The 23,875-nt window shown below is 44.7% G+C and overlaps 1 protein-coding gene across 2 annotated transcripts in view; it reads right to left on the reverse strand.

Annotated features, from left to right (window-relative positions):
* Positions 1 to 23,875, reverse strand: part of SART3 (spliceosome associated factor 3, U4/U6 recycling protein) — a 41,103-nt gene that overhangs the window by 9,123 nt on the left and 8,105 nt on the right. The window contains exons 2-12 of one of the 2 annotated variants that reach the window (XM_027566484.1): positions 21,101 to 21,227; positions 19,903 to 20,007; positions 17,616 to 17,800; positions 16,280 to 16,331; positions 14,934 to 15,058; positions 7,687 to 7,842; positions 6,863 to 7,001; positions 6,274 to 6,381; positions 5,506 to 5,583; positions 5,100 to 5,158; positions 4,076 to 4,185 (exon numbers count right to left, since the gene is read on the reverse strand). In XM_027566484.1, the coding sequence (XP_027422285.1) occupies positions 4,076 to 4,185; positions 5,100 to 5,158; positions 5,506 to 5,583; positions 6,274 to 6,381; positions 6,863 to 7,001; positions 7,687 to 7,842; positions 14,934 to 15,058; positions 16,280 to 16,331; positions 17,616 to 17,800; positions 19,903 to 20,007; positions 21,101 to 21,227 (1,244 nt within the window). Of the gene's footprint in view, positions 1 to 4,075; positions 4,186 to 5,099; positions 5,159 to 5,505; positions 5,584 to 6,273; positions 6,382 to 6,862; positions 7,002 to 7,686; positions 7,843 to 14,933; positions 15,059 to 16,279; positions 16,386 to 17,615; positions 17,801 to 19,902; positions 20,008 to 21,100; positions 21,228 to 23,875 lie in introns of both variants that reach the window. The other variant, XM_027566483.1, reaches the window with a different exon arrangement.

Consider the following 23,875-nt stretch of genomic DNA (forward strand, 5'->3'; position numbering starts at 1 on the left):
TTAAATTGGGGAGGGGCAAAATATTCAAAACAGAAAAAAAATAAGTTTAGTGACATGCAATACCCAAGATACCCCTTCAAGGATCACCTGCCTTCTCGTGCCAAAGGGCTTGTGTAACTCAGTGAAGCTACAAGCCATGACATGTAGGCCCACCCAAGACAGGGGGATCACAGTGGAGAGTTCTGACAAAGCGTGATACACTGGAGGAGGGAGCGGCAAACCACCCCAGGATACCTGCCACGAGAACCCCATGAACTGTGCAAAAGGAAAAGAGACATGACACGGAAAGATGAGCCCCCCAGGTCGGAAGGGGTCCAACATGCTGCTGGGGAAGAGTGAAGGACAGCTACTAACAGCTCCGGAAAGAATGAAGCGGCCGGGCCAAAGCGGAGACGGCGCTCAGCTGTGGACGTGTCTGGTGATCAAAGTAAAATCTGATGCTGTAAAGAACAACACTGCATGGGAACCTGGAATGTTAGGTCCGTGCATCAAGGCAAATTGGACGTGGTCAAGCAGGAGATGGCAAGAGTAAACATCGACATCTTAGGAATCAGTGAACTAAAATGGATGGAAAGGAGTGAATTTAACTCAGATGACCATTATATCTACTACTGTGGGCAAGAATACATAGAAGAAATGGAGTAGCTCTCACAATCAAAAAGCATCTGAAATGCCATACTTGGATGCAACCTTAAAAGCGACAGACCTCAGTTTGTTTCTAAGGCAAACCATTCAACATCACAGTAATCCAAGTCTATGTCTGAACCACCAGTGCCAAGGAAGCTGAAGATGATCAGTTCTATGAAGACCTAGAGGATGTCCTAGAACTAACACCAAAAAAAGATGACCTATTCATCATATGGGATTGGAATGCAAAAAGTAGGAAGTCAAGAGATACCTGGAGTAATAGGCAAGTTTGGCCTTGGAGTACAAAATGAAGCAGGGCAAAGATTAACAGAAATCCACCAAGAAAACGCATTGGTCATAGCAAACACCCTTTTTCAGCAACACAAGACATGACTTTACACACGGACATCACCAAATGGTCAATACCAAAATGAGACTGATTACACTCTTTGTAGCCAAAGATGTAAAAGCTGTATATAGTCAGCAAAGACAAGTCCTAGAGCTGATTGTGACTCAGATCATCAGCTCCTCAGAGAAAAACTCAAACTTAAACTAAAGAAAGCGGGGGAAACCACTGGCCAGTGAGGTATGACTTAAATCAAATCCCCTATGAATCCCTTGAGCTTCCCTGGTAGCTCAGCTGGTAAAGAATCCATCTGTAATGCCGGATACCTGGGTTCGATCCCTGGTTTGGAAAGATCCCCTGAAGGGGGGCATGGTAACCCACTCCAGTATTCTTGCCTGGAAAATGCCCATGGACAGAGGAGCCTAGAGGGCTGCAGTCCATGGGGGGGGGTCACAAAGAGTTGGACACAACTAAGCAACTAAACAATAAAACACAAATGAATACACAGTGGAGGTGATGACAGATTCAAGGAATCCGATATAGTAAACACACTGCCTGAAGAACCATGGACGAGGTCCACAATATTGTACAGAGGCAACAATAAAACCATCCCGAAGAAAAAGAAATGCAAGAAGGCAAAGTGGTTGTCTGAGGAGGCTTTACAAGTAGCCAAGGAAAGAAGAGAAGTGAAAAGCAAGGGAGAAAGGGAAATATACACCCAACTAAATGCAGAGCTTCAGGGAATAGCAAGGAGACACAAGAAGGCCTTCCTGAGAGAACAATGCAAAGAAAAAGAGAAAAACAGAAAGGGTAAGACTAGAGATCTCCTCAAGAAAACTGGAAATATCAAAAGACCATTTCATCCAAAGATGGACACAATAAAGGACAGAAATGGTGAAGACCTAACAGAAGTAGAAGCGATGAAGAAGAGATGGAAAGAATACACAGAAGAACTGTACAAAAAGATCTTAATGACCCAGATAACCACAATGGTACAGGCTCTCACTTAGAGCCAGACGTTGTGGAGTGTGAAGCAAAGTGGGCCTTGGGAAGTACTGCCGTCAATAAAGCTAGAGGAGGTGATGGAATTCCAGAAGAGCTATTTAGAATCCTAAGAGATGCTTCTATTAGCTACACTCAATATGTCAGCAAATTTGGAAGACCCAGCTGGCCTCAGGACTGGAAAAGGCCAACCCTCATCCCAATTCCCAACAGAGCAGTACTAAAGAATGTTCAAACCGGACAATTGTACTCACTTCCCATGCTAGTAAGGTTACACTCAAAATCCTCCAAGCTAGGCCTCAGCATTATGTGAACTGAGAACTTTCAGATGTTCAAGCTGGGTTTAGAAAAGGCAGAAGAACCAGAGATCAAATTGTCAACACTGACTAGATCAGAGAAAGCAAGGGAATTCCAGAAAAACATATACCTCTTGTTTCACTGATTATGCTAAAGCCTTTGACTTGTGGATCATAACAAACTATGGAAAACTCTTAAAGAGATGGGAATACCAAACCATCTTACCTGTCTCCTGAGAAACCTGTATACAAGCCAAGAAGAATCAGTTAGAATTTAAAACCCTCTATGGAACAAGGGTTCTGGTTCAGAATCAGGAACTGGTTCAGGATTGAGAAAGGAGTACAGGATAGTTTACTGTCACCCTGTTTATCTAACTTATACACAGAGCACATCATGATAAGTGCCAGCCCAGACCGAGTTACAAGCTGGAATCAAGACTGCTGGGAGAAATATCAACAACCTCAGATGCAGATGATACCATTCTAATGGCAGAAAGCGAAGAGGAAGAACTAAAGATCCTTTTGATAAGGCTGAAGAAGGAGAGTGAAAAGGCCAGCTTGAAACTCAGTTATTAAAAAAAAACTAAGGTCATGGCATCTGGTCCCAACACTTCATGGCAAACAGAGGGGGGAAAAGGAAGCAGTGACAGATTCCCTCTTCTTGGGCTCTAGAAGAAGATCACTGCAGATGGTGACTACAGCCATGAAATGAGAAGCAGCAGCTTCTTGGCAGGAAAGGTGTGACAAACCTAGACAGCGTGTTACAGAGTGAACTCATCACTTCGCCGAAAAATTAAAACAGTCAAGACGATGGTCTTTTCGTAGTCATGTACGGATGTAAGAGCTGGACAATAAAGAAGACAGAGCACCAAAAAATTGATGCTTTTGAACTGTGGTGCTGGAGAAGACTCTTGAGAGACCCATGGAAAGCAAAGAGATCAAACCAGTCAATCTTAAAGGATGTCAACACTGAATTCTTTTTGGAAGGACTGAACCTGAAGCTCCAATACTTTTACCTGATGCAAACAGCTGACTCATTGGAAAAGCCCCTGATGCTGGAAAAGACTGAAAGCAGAAGGAGAAGGGGGCAACAGAGAATGAGATGGTTAGATGGCATCACGGATTCAATGGACATGAACGTGGACAAACTGCGGGAGGTGGTCATGGACAGGGAAGCCTGGCATGCTACAGTCCATGGGGTCTCAAAGAGTGAGACGACTAAACACTTGGCAACGGAACACCACCACCATCCAAGATATACTGAATTAAAAAGCTGATCATATTCTTTATATCTTCCCTCATGTTATAAATATCATTTAAAATAATTTTAGAGATTTAGAATATGTATACTGGAATTACATCACCATTTCTTAAAAATTTAAGCACAGGAAAGTCTCAAAAACATACCCAAACCATTAGCAAACAGTGGTTTTATGTGGGTCTGACACTGCAGAAAATGTGGGGGTTTTTTCTCTTTGCTTTTCAGTATTTTTAACTATTATAGACAAAGCAAACATGAAAAAAAAATACAGCTCCCCAAGAAGTCAAATAAAATATTCATGTCCCCAAATCAAAACAAACCAAAATAAGTGGCCAGTAACACATGGCCATAAGAAGAGCCCAGGCACAGAATATCATGTGTGGTTCTCTAGAGCCCTGCCCAATAAGCCGAGGCACTAGAGACAGGACCATAAAGGGAGCAGCGCCCTGTGAGCAGCAGTCTGAGCTGTATGGGCGGGGTTCCAGCACCAGCGCCGAGGCCGGTCACACCTGACAAGCGCCTCCCCTCACCCCGGGCTGTTACCTCTCCAGGTTGTAATACTCGAGCCACATGTTGGCGAACTTGGCGTTCCCTCTGGTCATGATGCTGTCCCAGAGCTCTCGCGCTTTCTGCATGTTGTTGCAGAGTCGAGCCTGAACGCATGAACAGACCAAGTTAGGAAAGGACTCGGGCCTGACGACGTCAACACCCGCTACAAAACACACTTCAGACACTGTGCTGAAAACCTCCCACCCCAAATCCGTGCTACTCAGCCGCTCAGACACCGCCAGGCGCCCCGCCCGCCCCCCAGGGTAACAGCCTGGCCCAGGGACCCGGCCTTTCTGCAGCGTCAAGCCTCAGGCTGTCTGCCCATGTTCACCCCGAGAACCACACGAGCGAGCACACAGGCACGGAGGGCAGTGCTGGCCAGGCATCTGATTTTATTTTTATCAAGCCTTAACTCTAAGTGTTTCATCCGAAGGCCAAGGCAAGGACAAAAAGACCACCAGGAGCCAACGCTGCCCTTAACCTCTGCGCCTCGGCTGCTGCATCCTTAATGTGGTTTCAACACAACCATCCCATCCACCAACAACCCGACACCTGACTCCCCTCAGAGAACAGGACACAGGGGCAGAGTCCACATCTGACTCACCGTGGGGTCCACGATCCAGCAATAATATTCAACTCATCATATCCGCTAACTATCATCTGTCTTCCACATTAAGTTTCAAGTCTTTCTAGCACAGGGACAGGGTCTATTTCATCCCCAGCCCACAGTGAAAGGCCTGGCAAACTGCTCACGCCTAGAACACGCTCATCACTGGGCTCCGGAGCGGGAGAGAAGTAACACACGAGTGAGCACCTGGAACGCAGACAGCTGCTGCGCAACCTGGCTGGGAGCCCGGATGCCCCCAGATACCAACAAACACGTGTCAAGCGAGGTAAACAACGCAGAGCCCTGCAGAGCCTAGGTGGTCATCTGGGACCCCGACTCAGCTTCAGCCACGCTATGGGACCAAGGTCCCGAAAAGGTGGGTGAAACTGACAGGTCTGTGAAAACATTTACCTCGATCCGAGCCCAGTTCTGCATGATGAGGCAGCTCGGATCTCCACTTTCACTGAAACCTTCAAGAAGAGTAGTAGACAAAATTAGAAAGTAACCGAGGGACTTCTCCCTGCTGGTCCAGTGGTTATGAATCCACCTTGCAACGCAGTGGACATGGGTTCGATCCCTGGTTGCGGAACTAAGATCCCACATGCTTCAGGGCATCTAAGCCCGAGGTCCACAACTAGAGTCTGTTGTGGACTCAACACGTCACGCAACACAACGTGTTACAACTAAGATCCAACACAGGCAAATGAATAAACATTAAAAGCAAAGAGAATAGCGGAGAGGCAAACTGCCTTGGTATGAAAAGGCCCCACGACCAGAAGAGGAAGCACAGGCAGGCAGGGCAGGAGAATGCACTTACGCTCCTCCACCTCCTGCTTCAGGTACTCCAGGGCGCGGGCAAACGCAGATCGCAGCTCCTCCAGCTCTTTACTCGAGTCTGTGAGAAAGCACAGGGCAGGTTCGACTCTCGGACATCACATACCACGTCTTCTAAGTGCTCTCCAATCCCACACTGACACTCCCTGGGCTCACGCCGGAGACGCCAAATACAACACCGCCCGTTCCTGCCCTAATCACACACGGTGGGTGGGGTGGGGGAGGCAGGCAGACCCAAGACAGAGCACGTCACAGACGGTGCAAAGACAAAGGGGCCAGGGAGCCACGTGGGGCCAGAGCGGAAGGGTCTTCCCCGAGCCGGCAGAACCAAAATCCACCTGCATGCGTAACAAGCACCAGTGGGGTGGCGGGTGGGAGCACGGCGGGGCTCTGGTTGCTCTTTATTATTTTTTTTTCCGGGAGGGAGGAAGGCAAGGGATCCCATGAGGTGGAGGGTCAATGACTTAAAGGGAACACAGCTGTCCCACGTAAAGAACTATTCAGGGCACACAGAAGGGAGAAAAGAGGCTGAAGAGGTTAGCAGGGGCCAGCGTAAAAGGTAAGGACCATTCCTCTCTCCCTTTAGCATCTGCGGCGTGACTCCCTACAGACTGAAGCGGCTACAACGTCCACCAGAGGCTGGTCTACACCGCTTGCCCCGTCGTGAGGTACCTGGGCCACTGCCTCATCCCACCAAAAGACAAGCGAAGAAACAGCTCAGTTCCGACAGGAAACACGGGAACTTTAATACCTTGTTTGAAGTCGACCCTTCTCCTCAGGTAATCAAGGTATGCCTGCCAGATCTCCACATAGTCGGTGGCCTGAATGAAGCCAGCGCTGAGAGCTTTCTCAAAGGTCACTAGAGTTGAAGAAAAGGCCAGGATTTGTTGTCAATTCAAAAAGAAGCTAATATAAAATTATCAAGATCATTATAAAAGCCTCTTATAAAATACTTATATGGCTAACAGTAATAACGGGATGCAACGAAGTAAAATGAGCTAGAGAAATATTCAGAAGAAAGGCTACCACAGCGGTGCACAAACTGTGTTCTGCAGAAAGGGCAAGTCCCACAGGGGGCCCTGCGGGAAAGTGCTCCAGGTCAACTGGGCTGGAGAAAAGCCGACGACTCCCAGGAAAATCATGACTAGTAAAACATTAAAAGGTTTTAAGAAGTCAAAAATACAACTAGTTTATCTCTCACTTAGAGCCCTTTTTGTCACTAACACCAAATATTCCAAAATAAACCCCCAGGGAAGGCTGAGTTAATGACTCTGTCATAGCCCAAGGTTCTTGACTTGGGACAAAAAGCTTAGACATCTTCCCACAAAAACAATCCGCACCCGAAATCACTCGGTGTTCAACTCCATGTCTCTCCAGGGCCAGGAGGTACCGACTCCACAGGGCAACTGTCCACGGGCAGTTTCGAACAGCACGACTGTGCGCAGACAAAACCAAGTCCTTTACTTTCAGCTGCCGGTCCTATGATAAAGAATGCCAGGGTCAGCAGAGAAAGTTTCATTCGGACGTCACCATTCACAGACACTCTCAGCAAAACCAACCAACAAAAGAAATTTCCTTAACATGACTGGTGTCTTCAACAAAGAAACCGCCAGGGGTTTGAGGGGAGAACAGAGGTACAGAAAAACCTACAGATCAAAGAGCTTTAAGAGACATCAACCAGTCCTAACGTATGGACTTAGTTGAGATCCTGAGTCAAACCTCTTAATACACATGAACTGAAACAGTTACCATCAAAATGGGATCTCTAGATTTGCTTCAGAATAACATGGAAGGGGGGAATAGGTAAGGAAACAGATAAAACTAGTTAAGATTACAGACCAAATTAGACTAGTGCCATTAGTTAAGTGTTGAAGATGGGTGATGGGTATTTGTCATTTCATTTTACTAATCTGTCTATATGTATTTAATTTTTCCATAATAACATGTTAAAAGAAAAATTGATCTGTTGTAAAGTCCTCGATAGTAAGACTATGCCAACTTTTTTTCAGTTAGTCATCAGTATAAAATAAAACACGAGAACACTTCCTTAGTGAATCAAGCAGAGAGGGGCAGCACACCGCCAACTCCTGGCGCTCTTTCTGATTTCAAGTAGAACCTAAATTGGTAAAAATAAAGTGAGATTAGAACAGGTAGGTTATCTTACTAGGTACTGACTGTAACGGATCCATAAGTCTGGAACAAGGCAGTTCTCAACCAGGGCGCGCTCAAAGATCAACTGAATGCGGGCGGGGTCGCCAATTTTCATCTCAAAATCGATGTACGCTTGATACTCGGCCAGCCTGGGTGCTTCAGCTTGCAGCTGGGGCAAAGGAGAATGGCAGTGAAGTTGCAATGGGCTACGTGACACTGTCAGAGAGCACACACATGTCCATAGTAAACCATGGCAAGAATGGCCACAGCAAGGTAAGGATCACCAATCCCCACTCTCAGAACCTCTGCACATTGGATCTATAAGTCTGACGGACAGAATTTGAGTCCAAAGTGCCACCTCGTGGCAAGAGTTACAGAGGCTCCATAATTCCTTTTCTAAGTCTACTCCTAGATCACAGAGAATTGAAACCACCCTTCAACCAGTAATTGCATGAAAGACAAATACATGGCCAATGACCACTGCTAGCCATGTTCCGAAACAGATATCACTTTCTTGGCCTACTGAGTGGGGTGAATGCAACCACACCAGAGTGACTTGGTACCCTGGGTCATTTCACGTTTGTCGTTCCAAGTATCAGCTCCTGCCAGAGTACAGGTACACGCAGGAGACAGAAGAGGCAATATATGATCAATGTGTACTGATCCAAAGACATACAGTCAAATTCTTTTTAGACAAAATCCTCCTATTCAATTTATTCTCTCCTCAGCCACTCTGCTGATGGTCAAAACAAAACTCAGCTGGCCAAGGCTTTCATGAATGAGGCTCTTTGTGAAATACAGTGGCTCTGTGTTAGTCACTCACTTATGTCCAACTCTTTGCAAACTTCATGGACTGTAGCCCACCAGGCTCCTCTGTCCATGGAATTCCCCAGGCAAGAATCTTAAAATGGGTTGCCATTCTCTTCTCCTGGGAATCTTCCTGACCCAGGGATCAAACCCAGGTCTCCTGCACTGCAGGAAGATTCTTTACCATCTGAGCCACCAGAGAAGCCCCCAGTGCAAGACAACTAAATGCCAATGATCCACATGTGAAAAAGAGAGTGCTCATGTGGGCCAGCAAGAGCACACACATGCTCTGACCATAGAAAGATGATACTGCAGAGGCTCAGTTTCTACTAAAGAATGACGAAAATCAGTTACCCAGACACACCGTGCCACTGAAAATGGTAGAAAACACTAGACTGAATATTGAAAAAAAAAAAAAATCTTGCAAATCAACCAACTGGGAAAGAAACAAGAAATACCACAAACAAAATCTAAATGAGAAGGCGACGGCACCCCACTCCAGTACTCTTGCCTGGAATATCCCATGGACGGAGGAGCCCGGTAAGTTGCAGTCCATGGGGTCGCTAAGAGTCGGACACGACTTGAGTGACTTCACTTTCACTTTTCACTTTCATGCACTGGAGAAGGAAATGGCAACCCACTCCAGTGTTCTTGCTTGGAGAATCCCAGGGACGAGGGAGCCTGGTGGGCTGTCGTCTATGGGGTCACATAGAGTTGGACACGACTGAAGTGACTTAGAAGAAGAAGAAGCTAAGGGAAAGCTAAGCTTTTGCCAGTTTAAGAGATAATATTAAGAATTTGATCTTTACAACAATCCCAGGAGGCAGTTATCATTTCAATCCCATCTGACATTTGAGGAAACCAAGTCAGAGGAGTAAAGTCCTAGCCCAGAGCTAAAAGCTGTGTTCTCACTCATCAGCCCATTAAAGATACCAAAAGCAGAGCCAAGAAGTCCAACAAACCTTAAGCAGGATAAATACAAAGAAACCCACACACCTGGCCCTACTGTAACCAAACTGCCGGACATCAAACCAAACCAAAGACATCTTGGGACTTCACTGATGGTTCAGTGGTTAGGACACTGCTCTTCAAACGCGGGGAAAGAGGGTTTGATCTCTGGTCAGGGAACTAGAATCCTATATGCACAGCCAAAAAACAGAGAAATAAAAACAAACAAAAGACAATGACATCTTAAAGCTGGCCAGAGAACAAACAAGAATTTCCTTTCAAGAAGCAAGAGTTAAGACAGCTGACTTCTCAGCAGCACAACAGAAGCCAGAAAGACATATTTAACTGCTCAGAGAACAGAACTGTCAGCCTAGAATTCTATATCCTGAGAAACTCTCAAGGAGAACAAAGACCTCTTAAATAAAAAACAGAAAATGTGTTACAAGCAAATATCCAAGCACATGACACTAAAGGGTGGACCTGAAGCAAAGGAAAAGTGACTCCAAGTGAAAGATCTAGGATGTGATAGGAGGAGGCAAAGACAGTGGGCAACGTATGCAGTACATGTGGCCACAGGTGCTGCAAAATGCAGCCCAACCGTGACTTGGGGGTCAACTGAAAGATAAGAAACACGAGAAAACAAAAGCACAGGTCTGAGGAGTGGTCAATGAAATAAAAAATATTCTAAGGCCAAGAAAAGGGAATAAAGGCCATTTATAATTAATACTGTGTGTGTATTATTGTCAACACAGAAAATTCCCCCAAATCTGTACATTACCAGTATTGATAAGGACTGAACAAGTTTGATTAAAATATCACTAAAAAATTTCATTTTATATACCCGGAACAAACAGCTAGAACAGAAAATCTTTTAAAAGATATTGATTACAACAGTATCAAAAACACTTAGAAATACATCTAAAAATGTGTTCAAGGCACTGGATAAATTTATAAGACCTCACAGAAAGATAAGACCTAAACAGCAGAGGCCTATACCATGTTCATGAACTAACACCAAAAAAAGATGTCCTTTTCATCACAGGGGCCTGGGATGCAAAAGTAAGATGTCAAGAGACACCTGGAGTAACAGGCAAGTTTGGCCTTGAAGTACAAAAGGAAGCAGGGCAAAGGTTAACACAGTTTTGCCAAGAGAATGCACCAGTCATAGCAAACACACTCTTCCAACAACACAAGAGATGATTCTACACATGAATTCACCAGATGGTCAATACCAAAATCAGGTTGATTATATTTGCAGCTGAAAATGGAGAAGCTCCATACAATCAGCAAAAACAAGAACTGGAGCTGACTATGGCTCAGACCATGAGCTCCTTATTGCCAAATTCAGACTTAAATTGAAGAAAAGTAGGAAAAACCACTAGGCCATTTAGGTATAAACTAAATCAAACCTCTATACACAAGAAGTGACAAATAGGTTCAAGGATCAGATCTGATAAGACAGAATGCCTGAAGAACTATGGACAGAGGTTCGTAAAATTGTATAGGAGGCAGTGATCAAAACCATCCCCAAGAAAAACAAAGGCAAAATGGTTCTCTGAAGAAGTCTTACAAATAGCAGAAAAAAGGAGAGAGGAAAAGGCAAAGGAGAAAAGATAAATCCATCTGAATGCAGCGTTCCAAAGAACAGCAAGGACAGAAGAAAGCCTTCCTAAGTGAACAATGCAAAGAAAGAGAGAAAACAAAAGGGAAAGACTAGAGATCTCTTCAAGAAAATCAGATGCCAAAGGAACATTTCATGCAAAGATGGGCACAATAAAAAACAGTATGGACCGGACAGAAGCAGAAGATACTAAGAACAGGCGGCAAGAACTGTACAAATAGGTCTTAATGACCAGATAACCACAATGCTATGATCACTCACCTAGAGCAAGATATCCTAGGGTGTGAAGTCAAGTAGGCCTTAGGAAGTTATTACTGCAAACAAAGCTAGGGGAAGTGATGGAATTCCAGCTGAGCTACTTAAACTCCTAAAAGATGCTGCTGTTGAAGTGCTGCACTCAATATGCCCAACAAATTTGAAAAACTCAGCAGTAGCCACGGGACTGGAAAAAGTCAGTTTTCATTTCAATCCCAAAGAAGAGCAATGCCAAAAAATGTTCAAACTACCACTGCACTCATTTCACATGCTAGCAAGGTAATGCTAAAAATCCTTCAAGCTAGGCTTCAACAGAACGTGAACTGAGAACTTTCAGATGTTCAAGCTGGATTTAGAAAAGGCAGAAGAGCCAGAGATCAAATTGCCAACATCTGCTGGATCATAGAAAAAACAAAGGAATTCCAGAGAAACATCTACTTCTGTTTTGATGACTATGCTAAAGCCTTTGACTGTGTGAACCACAACAAACTGTGGAAAATCAAGAGATGGGAATACCAGACTACCTTACCTGCCTCCTGAGAGACCTGGATGCAGGTCAAGAAGCAACAGTCAGAATCAGACATAGAACAACAGACTGGTTCAAAATTGGGAAAGGAGTACGTCAAGGTTGTATATTGTCACCTTGTTTGTTTAATGTATATGCAGAGTACATCATGCAGAATGCTGGCCTGGAGAAAAAGCAAGCGGGAATCAAGACTGCCGGGAGAAATATCAGTAACCGCAGATCTGCAGAAACCACCACCCTAATGGCAGAAAGTGAAGAGGGGCTAAAGAGTCTTAATGAAGGTGAAAAGGAGAGTGAAAAAGCTGGCTTAAAACTCAACATTCAAAAAACTAAGACCATGGCATCCAGTCCCATCACTTCATGTCAAATAGATGGAGAAACAATGGAAACAGTGACATACTTTATTTTTTTGGGCTCCAAAATCACTGAAGATGGTGACTACAGCCATGAAATTAAGACACACTTGCTCCTTGAAAGAAAAGCTATGACAAACCTAGACAGCATATTAAAAAGCAGAGATATCACTTTGCTGACAAAGGTCCTTATAGTTAAAGCTATGGTTTTTTCAATAGCCATATACAGATGTGATAGTTGGACCAGAAAGAAGGCTGAGCACCAAAGAATTGACACTTTCAAACTGTGATGCTGGAGAACACTCTTGAGAGTCCCTTGGACAGCAAGAAGATCAAAGGAGTCTATCCTAATAGAAATCAACCTTGAATATTCAATGGAAGGACTGATGCTGAAGCTCCAATACTTTGGCCACCTGATTCGAAGAGCCAACTCATTGGAAATAATCCTGATGATGGGAAAGACTGAAGACGGGAGGAGAAGCAGGCGACAGAGGATGAGATGGTTGGATGGCACCATCAACTCAATGGACATAAGTCTACACAAACCCCAGGGGATAGTGAAGGACAGGGAAGCCTGGAGTGCTGCAGTCCATGGGGTCACAAAGAGTCAGACACGACTGAGTGACTAAACAACAACAACATACATGTTCATAGATTGGAAGATTCAATATTTAAAAGATGCAAATTCTTCCCCAAATTCATCTACAGATTCAATGCAATTCCAATCAAAAATTCAAAGGAATCCCCTGGCGGTCCAACGGTTAGGACTCTATACTCTCACTGCTAAGGGTCCGAGTTCCATCCCTGGTCAGGGAACTAAGAACCTACATGCCGCATAGTGTGGCCAAATAAAAAAAAAAACAGTAACTATACTATCATTAAGTAGAACCTGAAAAACCGATTCTCATTCTTAACGGAAGCATTAACAGCTCAAGAAAGCCAAGGCCCTCTAGAAGAGGAGCAGCACGAATGGGACTCATGCTACCGAAGATCAAAACTTAACTGTAAAACCATCACATCATCACAACAGTGTAACATGAACCAGTGGGGTGGAACAAAGAGCCCACAAATAGACCCACACAGAAATGGACAGCTAATCCCTGACAGGCATCGGGCAACACGCGAGTGAGGGCGGGGGAGAATCATCAAAGTCAGCAATGAACAACTGTTTTGCTACATAAAAAACAAAGTTAGCCCCCACCTCAGACCATGCCCAAAGATCCATTCCAGATGAAAGCTGAAAAACAAACAACAAAACTATAAATTTTCAGAAGAAAAACAAGAGCTAAGTCGATTAGTATCCCCAGAGTACGGAGAGAATTCTTAATCACAAATTCTAAGGGAAAGAATGATAAATCCAATTACATTAAAATTAAGAACTGCTCACTGGGCTTCCCTGGTGGCTCTGTGGTAAAGAATCCGCCTGCCAGTGCGGGAGGTGTGGGCTGGATCCCTGGTCCGGAAAGATCGTACATGCCCAGGAGCAACTAAGCCTGCGAGACACAGCTACTGAGCCTGCGCCCTCGAGCTGGGAGCCACGACTACTGAGCCACGCGCCCTAGAGCCTGTGCCCGCAACGAGGGAAGCCACCACAATGAGAAGCCCACGCACCGCAACCAGAGAAAAGCCCATGCAGCAACAAAGACCCAGCACAGCCAAAAATAAGTAAAATTACTTAAAAAAAAAAACAAAACTAGTCATCAAAACATGCCACTGCGGGGAAGGGGGGGGGGGGTGGTGGGTGGGATGGCAACAACAACCCACCAACTTGGGAGGAAGAAATTGCAATACATGCAACCAAAAGTATGCATTAAGACCCAGGACACCCAGATATCAGTTAGAAAAAATGTGACAAACCAAAAGAAAAATGAGTCAAAGATTTTAACAGCTACTTCAAAGATTTTTTTAAAAAAGGAAATCTGAGGTTTGAAAAGACACTCAACTTCATTAGTAATGAAAGGGAAATGCAAATTTAAACTGTACTTTCAAATTCATGAAGACTGGCTAAAATGTATGTCAACATCCCAGCTGGCGGGCAATGAGAATGCTGACACCGCCGGCAGAAGCAGCGACTGACAGCCTGGAAACAGCTCAGCTCTGCCTCAGGGCCCAGCACTTCCTTCCACTGTGATACATGTTCCTCAACAACTCCTACATATGTGCCTACAGAAACCCTTTTTCACGTGTACCAAGAGATACGTCTGAGAATCATCGGAACAATTCTCCTCCTCCTAGCAAGACACTGGATACAGCCCAACTACCTATGAACAGGACAGTTTATACACAGACAACTTTACAGCAGTGAAAACAAATGGACTGTAACTACACTTACCAACGTGAGTAAAACTCAAACACATCTTGAATGAAAGAAAATATACAGCCTGATTCCATTGTACAAAAGCTCAAACACAAGCAAAATTAAACTATACATTAAGGATACATTCATAGGGTGTAAAACTATAAAGAAGAGCAAGGGGATGATGATCACAAGTCAGGAAAGTGGTTGCCTCTCGGGAGGGGGGGGAAGCAACTGGAGAGGGCACAGAGGAGACTCCTAAGGGACTGGCAACGCGCTATTTCTTAACCTGGGTGGCGGGCACATGGACGTTCACCCTATTATCAGGATGTAAACTGAATGTACACATTTATCCACCCTACACATTTCATGACAAAGATCCTGTTTTACTCACAACTGTTGGCTTAGGGAAAGCTGGGAGACAGACATTTAATGTAAAAGGGGCCACACTCACCAGGGCTTCCTCGTAGGGTTTGTATTTCTCCAGCTGCTGCAGGGCTTTGTTGTAGCTCTGAATTACTGACTCTGGAATGGGGTCTTCAGACCATTCCTCATACTCTGCAAACGTTGCTTCCATATCTATTGAGAGATGGAGTCAGTCTTGTGGGTCTGACAGTTGGGTTTTATCAACTCAAACACAGAGTAAACTCTGAGACAGGTGCCCCGGGCCCCTCCCGCATCTCTGGCCATGGGCTCTTACTGACTGAACCCTGAGCTCTTCTGCTGAGCCCTGAATTGGCCCCAGACTCTATCCTGAAGAACCATCCTGGGCAGCCCTACCAGCTAATCCAACCATCAGAAAATGAAACTAACAGCAAGGCTATAACCACACTTACCTACTGCTTCCTATGTTCTAATACTTCACATCCATTATCTCATTCAATCCTCACAATTCTGCAAGGGAGGTTCTACCGTGATTCCCACATTGCGGTTGAGGAAACACAAGCAGAGGGTCACATCACCCGGCCACAGTCAATGGCAGAGAGAGGCTCTGAACCCAGGCAGTCTTCTGGCTCAAGTTCACGCTCACTCACCATGCTGCACTCTCTCACACTGGTATGTGAGGTGAAATGTACAAGCCAGCTCCGCTCTGGCCTTTTCTGCTTGTCATCCAAGGATTCAACTGGAGAGCCACTTTATAATTTGTCAAATCAAACCCAAATAAACCAGGAAGTAAAAAGAGAAGTAACACCTGGGTTCAGAGGTTCCGAAGCTGTGCGGTGCATAACCGCATCCAGGGAACACGCAAGACGGTGGCCTCGAGCTCCTCCCACGCTTGGGAAGTCCTCTCAGTGCTTCTTGCGTTCAAAAAAGGAGGTTTGGCTTGCCAAAGTATGTTCACACGAAAAAGAATCTTTCCCAACCCCCAAAAATTCAGACAGAGCTACTCCAATCAACTGTGCTCATGAACCAAATCACCTCCACAGAAGACGTAACATAAGCCCACGTCAAATATCCACCCTGTAATGGAGGTTTCTTCTGAAGAGAAGATGCTTATGACAGAACTCTCATTCCCCCAGAAAACACAGGGGGTCAGCTTCCCTAGTCCTCTCAGAGACCCTGTCTCTGCCCACCCCCGCACCATGTCTTAACACAGGAAACTGGGAGTCCCGCCTCTGACCCTCACAACTCTCCTGAGCGTTAACAATCCAAGATACATTTTCACCCAGGGCCTTGTCAACAGTGACGCTGTCCAATAAGAAAACAAACGCCAGCCACGTCTGCCTCACGAGATGCTGGGGAAGGCCTAATCATAACACGCCCCAAAGCGCCGACTGCTGACGGGGCAGTTTCTCTTACCGTAGAGTGGGATCGCCAGCTGTCGCCGGAAGAGACTGTGGACTTTCTCCAGCTGTGAATCAAAGGTTTGTTCCCAGTCAGAAGGGGAAAGGAAGCCAGCCATGGGCTAAAGAAGCAAACCCGTAGTAAATGACAAACTTTGGTTCTGCCTACTTCAAAACTTATTTCAGCACATTTTTAGCTCACACTAAAAAAAATTCATAGGACCCCTTATACATGAAGTATTATGCCAAACGTTGTAAGAGGCTCAAATGTCAATGTTATCTCTACCAACTGATGGTGATGGGGAGAGCAAGAAGGAATCTAAGAAATGGACCCAAATGACTATCATGAGATAGGACAGAGGCATCTCAAGTATCAAAGGCTCGTGGCTTGCTTCAGGCTGGTTTTTAGGGCTGTCTGCAGCTATCCAGGGAGGAAGTTAGGAAAGACTCCTAGAGGAGCTGGCATTGGGACACGTCTGCAGGCTCTCCGGAACTAATGAGACAGAAACGGACTCCCGGATGAATGAACAGCATGAATCAAAGCACAGAGGCAGAAACTGCAGGAATACTGAGGGGAGTGCAGGACCAGAGTCCACATGGGGTCACAACTGACACGTGTCAGCCAGAGGCTCTGCCCCGGCACCTCAGGGAGGGTGGGGGGCAGGCATCACTGCACGTTCTTCAACAGGGACTCAGTCCAGAAGGGCCTGGGCTCTTGTAATCATGATGATCCAAGTAATACAGGGCTCCACCGCATACCAACAACAGTGTGGTCACACATGTAGTGGGAGAGACACTGGGGCGTGGGCTCTCAAATTCTATAAATCATAGTCTAGTCTAAAAACTGCAATTATGATGAGGTCAAATCTCCCATAGTCACTATGGGACACACTCTATATATACAGTGTACGAAGATAACCAAGTCACCCCTTCAAAATTATATATATTACATATAATTTATATTTATATTAACATATTTATATTTTAATACAAATTATATTTTTATATTACATTAGTAGATAACATGTATATATTAACATAATCTATATTTATATATTATACTAATATAATATTAATACATAATTTGGGGGGGGTGACTTGGTTATCCTTGTACATTCACCTGGAACCATAACTAAAACAGCAGTATTTTTAAACACTACAAAAAGCCTGTATGGCATCTGCTTTTTAGTCAAGGAAGACATTCCTGCTATTCCACAAAGATACTTGATTTTATTTACTTTACTGCCCACCCACCAAGGGATGGGCAAAGACCGTTTTGTTAATTGTGTTCTTCCGAGACCACGAACAAAGACTGGTAAGCGGCTGATCGAAGGCAAGCACTGGGCACTCACCCGGGCAGCTTCCACGATGGCACTTTCAAACTCCCGGTATGCCTCCCAGATGGCAAGTCCCTTGGTCATGTGTAACCCGACGGACGAGAGGGCCCTTTCAAACACAGAGCGGACTTTCTCAAGACCACCTTTCTGACCAATCCCGCCGACTGAGTACTGGCCGTACTCTAGCCAAATGTTAGGACCTAAAAATGAGAAGTATATTTAGGATAGGAAATGCCCAAATGTCAAAACTTTTGTTCTGATGCAAACAGAAGAAATGAGCCCACTGAAAAAGTGCTCATTCATAAAGAGAACAGCATCACTGACAGGCACCCCAGGTCACCTGTATCAACACTGCAGCCTGAGAAGGAAGTCCACCTAACATTCCTACCAAGTATCGTCAGAGAGACCTGACTATGTAAGCAGTACATGCCAGGTGGCAATACGTAATCTTATGACTGGTTATAAAGCGGATTTATTAAAATTAAAGGAACCCTTAACCGATTTCAAAGAATATAATTAGAAATCTGAATGATTTTTCAGAAAGATTGCAAAGCCTAGACTGTTCCAACTTTTAAATCTTGATTCATTTTTAAGCCTTCTGATTGAAATGAAAAAAAAAATTTTTTTAAATACCAATCCTGTTACCAAAGATTCTAAATCTCTAAAACACAAGAGACCTGGCTGCCTTGTTTCTTTCCCTCTTAATAAACTTTCTATATGCTCACTCCTGCAGCTTTAAAACTAATGAATTAAACTCTTGATAAATGCATTGTTTTTTACTAAATACATTTTGCCTATTAAGTCACTTTTCAGAGATCTGAAAATAAGTTGATGCTTATACACTAATCTTGGAAAATAAAAATTCTAAAAGATAAAGCTAACATGAGAATTCCTGCATGTTTTCCTGAGGCCTGCTTTTTCAATGAAATAAATCTATTTCAAAGAATTTAGCTAAAGTTTGTCAGCTGCTCTGTTTTCCCTCACCAGCACAGAGCTGCCACGTGGGCTACGGAATACAAAATGAAATGAACGAGCTCTTGAAGCAGAATCCTCCCTTAGTGAGGGTTAGTCAGGTTTACAGGAGGGTCTACACTTCTCACAAGGGGAAATGCCCACACAGGGAGTGAGGACAATTAGACAGGGAAAAGGGATATTTAATTAACAATGGGGACTTTTTTTAAACACTTTTTTAAAAACATTTTGTCCACAGCATTGTCTGATACAGTCCTCAGTGTCTGCCGAGATGGATGATTCTGTAGCTCGAGGCAGTGGTGAAATAAATATCACAAAACTATTCGCACACATTGTATGTACCAAGGTCCATTTCCTTGAGTTTGTACTGCAGTCATGGGGTTTCCCTGGCGGCTCAGTGGAAAAGAATCTGCCTACAGTGCAGGAGACGCAGGTTCGATACCTGGGTTGGGAAGATCCCCTGGAGGAGAGCATAACAACCCACTCTAGTATTCTTGACTGGAGAATCCCATGGACAGAGGAGCCTGGTGGGCTGCAGTCCATGGGGTCGCAAAGGGTGGGACACGACTGAAGTGACTGAGCACGCATGTACTACAGCCATAAGATACTGGGGGATACTGGATCAAGAAACTACACAAGACCTCTCTGTACCATCTTCGCAAACTCCTATAAATCCATAATAATTTCAAAATTTTTAAAGTTTTTTAGTATTGGGGGAAATCAAGCATCCTGTCCAAAGCTTCTAAAATTCCATTCAATACATAAAAGGTAACCTTTGCTGCTGCTGCTGCTGCTGCTAAGTCGCTTCAGTCGTGTCTGACTCTGTGCGACCCCAGAGACGGCAGCCCACCAGGCTCCCCCGTCCCTGGTATCCTCCAGGCAAGAACACTGCAGTGGGTTGCCATTTTCTTCTCCAATGCATGAAAGTGAAAGTGAAGACGCTCAGTCGTATTCGACTCTCAGCAACCCCATGGACTGCAGCCTACCAGGCTCCTCTGTCCATGGGATTTGCCAGGCAAGAGTACTGGAGTGGGTTGCCATAGTCACCTGGAAATAGCAGCTAAGTTCTCCCTGGAGATAAATGCTGGGGGCAAGTCTATTCACCTCCTCCCTTCATCTGTTTCTTCCACATGTATTGTGAAACCAAAAGCCTCAACTGAAAACCACAGACAGTGATAATAATAACCGCACTGCAGTCTTTCCCACTGCTTTTTGAAGGACCTTCCTGGGGGCAGCGCCTCACGGTGTGGTCCCAGCAACCAAGAGGGACACGAGAGGGACGCGAGAGGAGCCTGCCAGACACGCTTGGGCCGGCCTGCAGGGGACTCACAGATATAATCCTTCACCGCTCTCTCGAAGAGGTCGTACACGTGCTCCCGGTCCAGGCCGTCCATGGCCATGCTGATCTCGTCGTGCAGCCACTCCAGCCAGAGCTCTGCAAGACACCCGCGCCCTGCATCACTGCCCATCCCCCAGCCCCGCCCAAAGTCGTGTGCTGATGCACCTCCAGGCATCAGCATACAAAGGTTTCGTCTGCCCCATACACCCTGGCCCAGTTCACAGAAATTCACTTCTTACAACCTGCACTAAGCACACACGAGGCTGACGCTTCCAAGTAAGAGCAGATCACTGAAGTCATAATATCCCTCCAGCTACGGGGCAGTTTATATTCTGCAAAGTACTTACACACTTTCTCTTTCAATATCTATCAAAATCCTGAGAGGCAGGCAACAGTAACATTAGTAACAATGGCATCTATCCAAGAATTCATGACACGCCGAGCACGTGTTAAGCGAGGCACACAGAATGCCTTGTGTGCAGAAACTACTGTTACCCCATCATACTGCTGGGAACACTGAGCCTCAGGACGCTTATATGATGGTCTTAATGTCACAAAGCCAGAAAGACATCTGAAAGGCAATCGATTTCAGCTTCAACACTCCACAGTCATGCTTTGTGGGAGGGAAAGGGGGACAGAGCTGGATCTAGGATCTGTGTTAACTCACTTGTCCCTAAAAGATCGATTACATATACTCATGGAGATTTAACTACAAAGATGCTTGGCATAATCACATTTCATAAGCCAAGTTAAGAAGAAATAACTTAAATGCCCAACTACTGTGGAACAAATAAGGTATGAAACATTTAAATTAAACTTGCTTATGAAAGTGTAACTATACTATAGTTACAATTATTCGTTTCTGAGAGAACAGATTATATACATAAATACCAGAATGGGAAGCAGAAAGGGAATGGGGAAATTTTAATTATATAGAAATATTTTATCATAACATTACGATAAAGAAATCAAGATTTGAATTGTGGACTTGGTATTGCATGACCACAACTATGTTTAGCAAAATCCTAGAAGATGATAAACTAAAAGTCGCTGACTTTGGATGGATTTTCTTCCTTCCACTACACTTATCCCGAATTTTTTATAAGGAGCATGTCCCACTTTCAGCACGGGAAAAAAGACCCTTCAATTCTCTGTGTTTATGAAAGTGGCTCAACTGCGGAAGCGCTACCTTCGGTCAAAGGGAAGATCTCGCTCATCTTCTGGCGTGCCATCCTCACTTTGGTCAGCTCCCCTTCCAGCCGGAGCAACCGGATCAGGTCCACGTGGCAGTTGTAGTCATAGACGTTGATAGACAGCTGGAAGGAAAAGGAACACAGGTGGAAATTCAGAATGCGATCATCAAATAACTCAGCTTCTGTCACCACTGGCGAAAGCGCACGCCTGCTACCAGCACAAAATACGTGTTTTCTGGAAGAGACACAAAACAGCAAGGCGACACTTCCCTCAGGAAGACGGAGAAAAACAGACAAGAGACTTTTTTTTTCTTACCACACCACTCGGCATGTGTGATCTTACTTCCCTGACCAGGGACTGAACCTGGGCCCCTGGCAGAGTCCTAACCACTGGACCGCCAGGGAATTCTGAGAGACTTTTTAAAATAAATGTAACACTCGGAGCCTAGTGGGCTGCCGTCTCTGGGGTCGCACAGAGTCGGACATGACTGAAGTGACTTAGCAGCAGCAGCAACACTCCTTCACATCTGTTACAGGCCCCAGAACACACTTGGTTCTCCCAGAAATACAGGCAACAGGCTAACGAAACAAACACAGTGTGACCTGAGGCAAGTCACTCACTTTTCTAAGCTTCCATTCTCTCATCTGTAAAATGGGATACCCCGCCAGATGGTGAGAATTCTGAAAGGTAATTCAGTATCACACCGCAGCACATGCCAGGGACATGTAATTAAGAGCGCTTTCCTTTTACTGAACAAACAAATGAAAACCCTACCAGGAAAAACAAGAATGATGACAGACTAGTACCAGATGAAGCTGAGTGACAGGCACAAAATGATTCATTTCAAACTTTTCAAACTAGAAGTTAATAAATTAAGATCACTGCTTCCAAAGATACTGGACATCTGAAACAAAGGAAAACTAAAGGAATCTGTCACTAGCAGGCTTTTACTCTTAAACAGCTAAAGGAACCTCTTCAAAGAGAAGGAAAATGGTAAGAGAAATCTTGGAGCATCAGGAAGGAAGAAAGAGCAGAAATACAGGTAAGCACAAGTGAACCTTCTCGACTCTTCTAAATTGTATGCGATAACGGAAATAATTTTAAGACTATCTGATACCCAAAACAATGACAAAGGAAAAATGGTAAAGAGACCTAAATGGGAGGAACATTTCAACACTTTACTCAGGGATAAAACACAGATACCATGTAAATGAAATACACTGAAATACTCAAAGCAACTACTAAGAAACTATATAGACCAAGACTCTAAACCTTCGTATGAGTAACCAAGCTGGAATCCACAGAATGTTCAGGTAACCCACACAAAGGTGAGGAGAGAGAACCCTGAGAACAAGAAACACAGGAAACAAACAGAAAAGAATAATGTCGGGCTTTAGACCTAATATATCAGTTCAGTTCAGTTGCTCAGTCGTGTCCAACTCTTTGTGACCCCATGAATCGCAGCACGCCAGGCCTCCCTGTCCATCACCAACTGCCGGAGTTCACCCAGACTCACATCCATCAAGTCAGTGATGCCATCCAGCCACCTCATCCTCTGTCGTCCCCTTCTCCTCCTGCCCCCAATCCCTCCCAGCATCAGAGTCTTTTCCAATGAGTCAACTCTTCACATGAGGTGGCCAAAGTACTGGAGTTTCAGCTTCAGCATCATTCCTTCCAAAGAAATCCCAGGGCTGATCTCCTTCAGAATGGACTGGTTGGATCTCCTCGCAGTCCAAGGGACTCTCAAGAGTCTTCTCCAACACCACAGTTCAAAAGCATCAATTCTTCTGTGCTCAGCCTTCTTCACAGTCCAACTCTCACATCCATACATGACCACTGGAAAAACCACAGCCTTGACTAGATGGACCTTTGTTGGCAAAGTAATGTCTCTGCTTTTCAATATGCTATCTAGGTTGGTCATAACTTTCCTTCCAAGGAGTAAGCGTCTTTTAATTTCATGGCTGCAGTCACCATCTGCAGTGATTTTGGAGGAAAGAGTGAATGTTGACATTCACTCTTGCCATCTCCTGTTTGACCACTTCCAATTTGACTTGATTCATGGACCTGACATTCCAGGTTCCTATGCAATATTGCTCTTTACAGCATCGGACCTTGCTTCTGTCACCAGTCACATCCACAACTGGGTATTGTTTTTGCTTTGGCTCCATCCCTTCATTCTTTCTGGAGTTATTTCTCCACTGATCTCCAGTAGTATATTGGGCACCTACTGACCTGGGGAGTTCCTCTTTCAGTATCCTATCATTTTGCCTTTTCATACTGTTCATGGGGTTGTCAAGGTAAGAATACTGAAGTGGTTTGCCATTCCCTTCTCCAGTGGACCACATTCTGTCAGATCTCTCCACCATGACCCGCCCGTCTTGGATGGCCCCAAAGGCATGGCTTAGTTTCACTGAGTTAGACCAGGCTGCGGTCCTAGTGTGATTAAATTGACTAGTTTTCTGTGATTATGGTCTCAGCGTGTCTGCCCTCTGATGTTTCAGTAATTTGCATGTCAGGAGGTCTGGTATTCCCATCTCTTTCAGAATTTTCCACAGTTTATTGTGATCCACACAGTCAAAGGCTTTGGCATAGTCAATAAAGCAGAAATAGATGTTTTTCTGGAACTCTCTTGCTTTTTCGATGATCCAGCGGATATTGGTAATTTGATCTCTGGTTCCTCTGCCTTTTCTTTACTGAGCCCATCTTCGCATGAAATGTTCCCTTAGTATCTCTAATTTTCTTGAAAAGATCTCTAGCCCTTCCCATTCTG

The sequence above is a fragment of the Bos indicus x Bos taurus genome, chromosome 17, assembly GCF_003369695.1.
Source record: "Bos indicus x Bos taurus breed Angus x Brahman F1 hybrid chromosome 17, Bos_hybrid_MaternalHap_v2.0, whole genome shotgun sequence".
Classification (NCBI taxonomy): domain Eukaryota; kingdom Metazoa; phylum Chordata; class Mammalia; order Artiodactyla; family Bovidae; genus Bos; species Bos indicus x Bos taurus.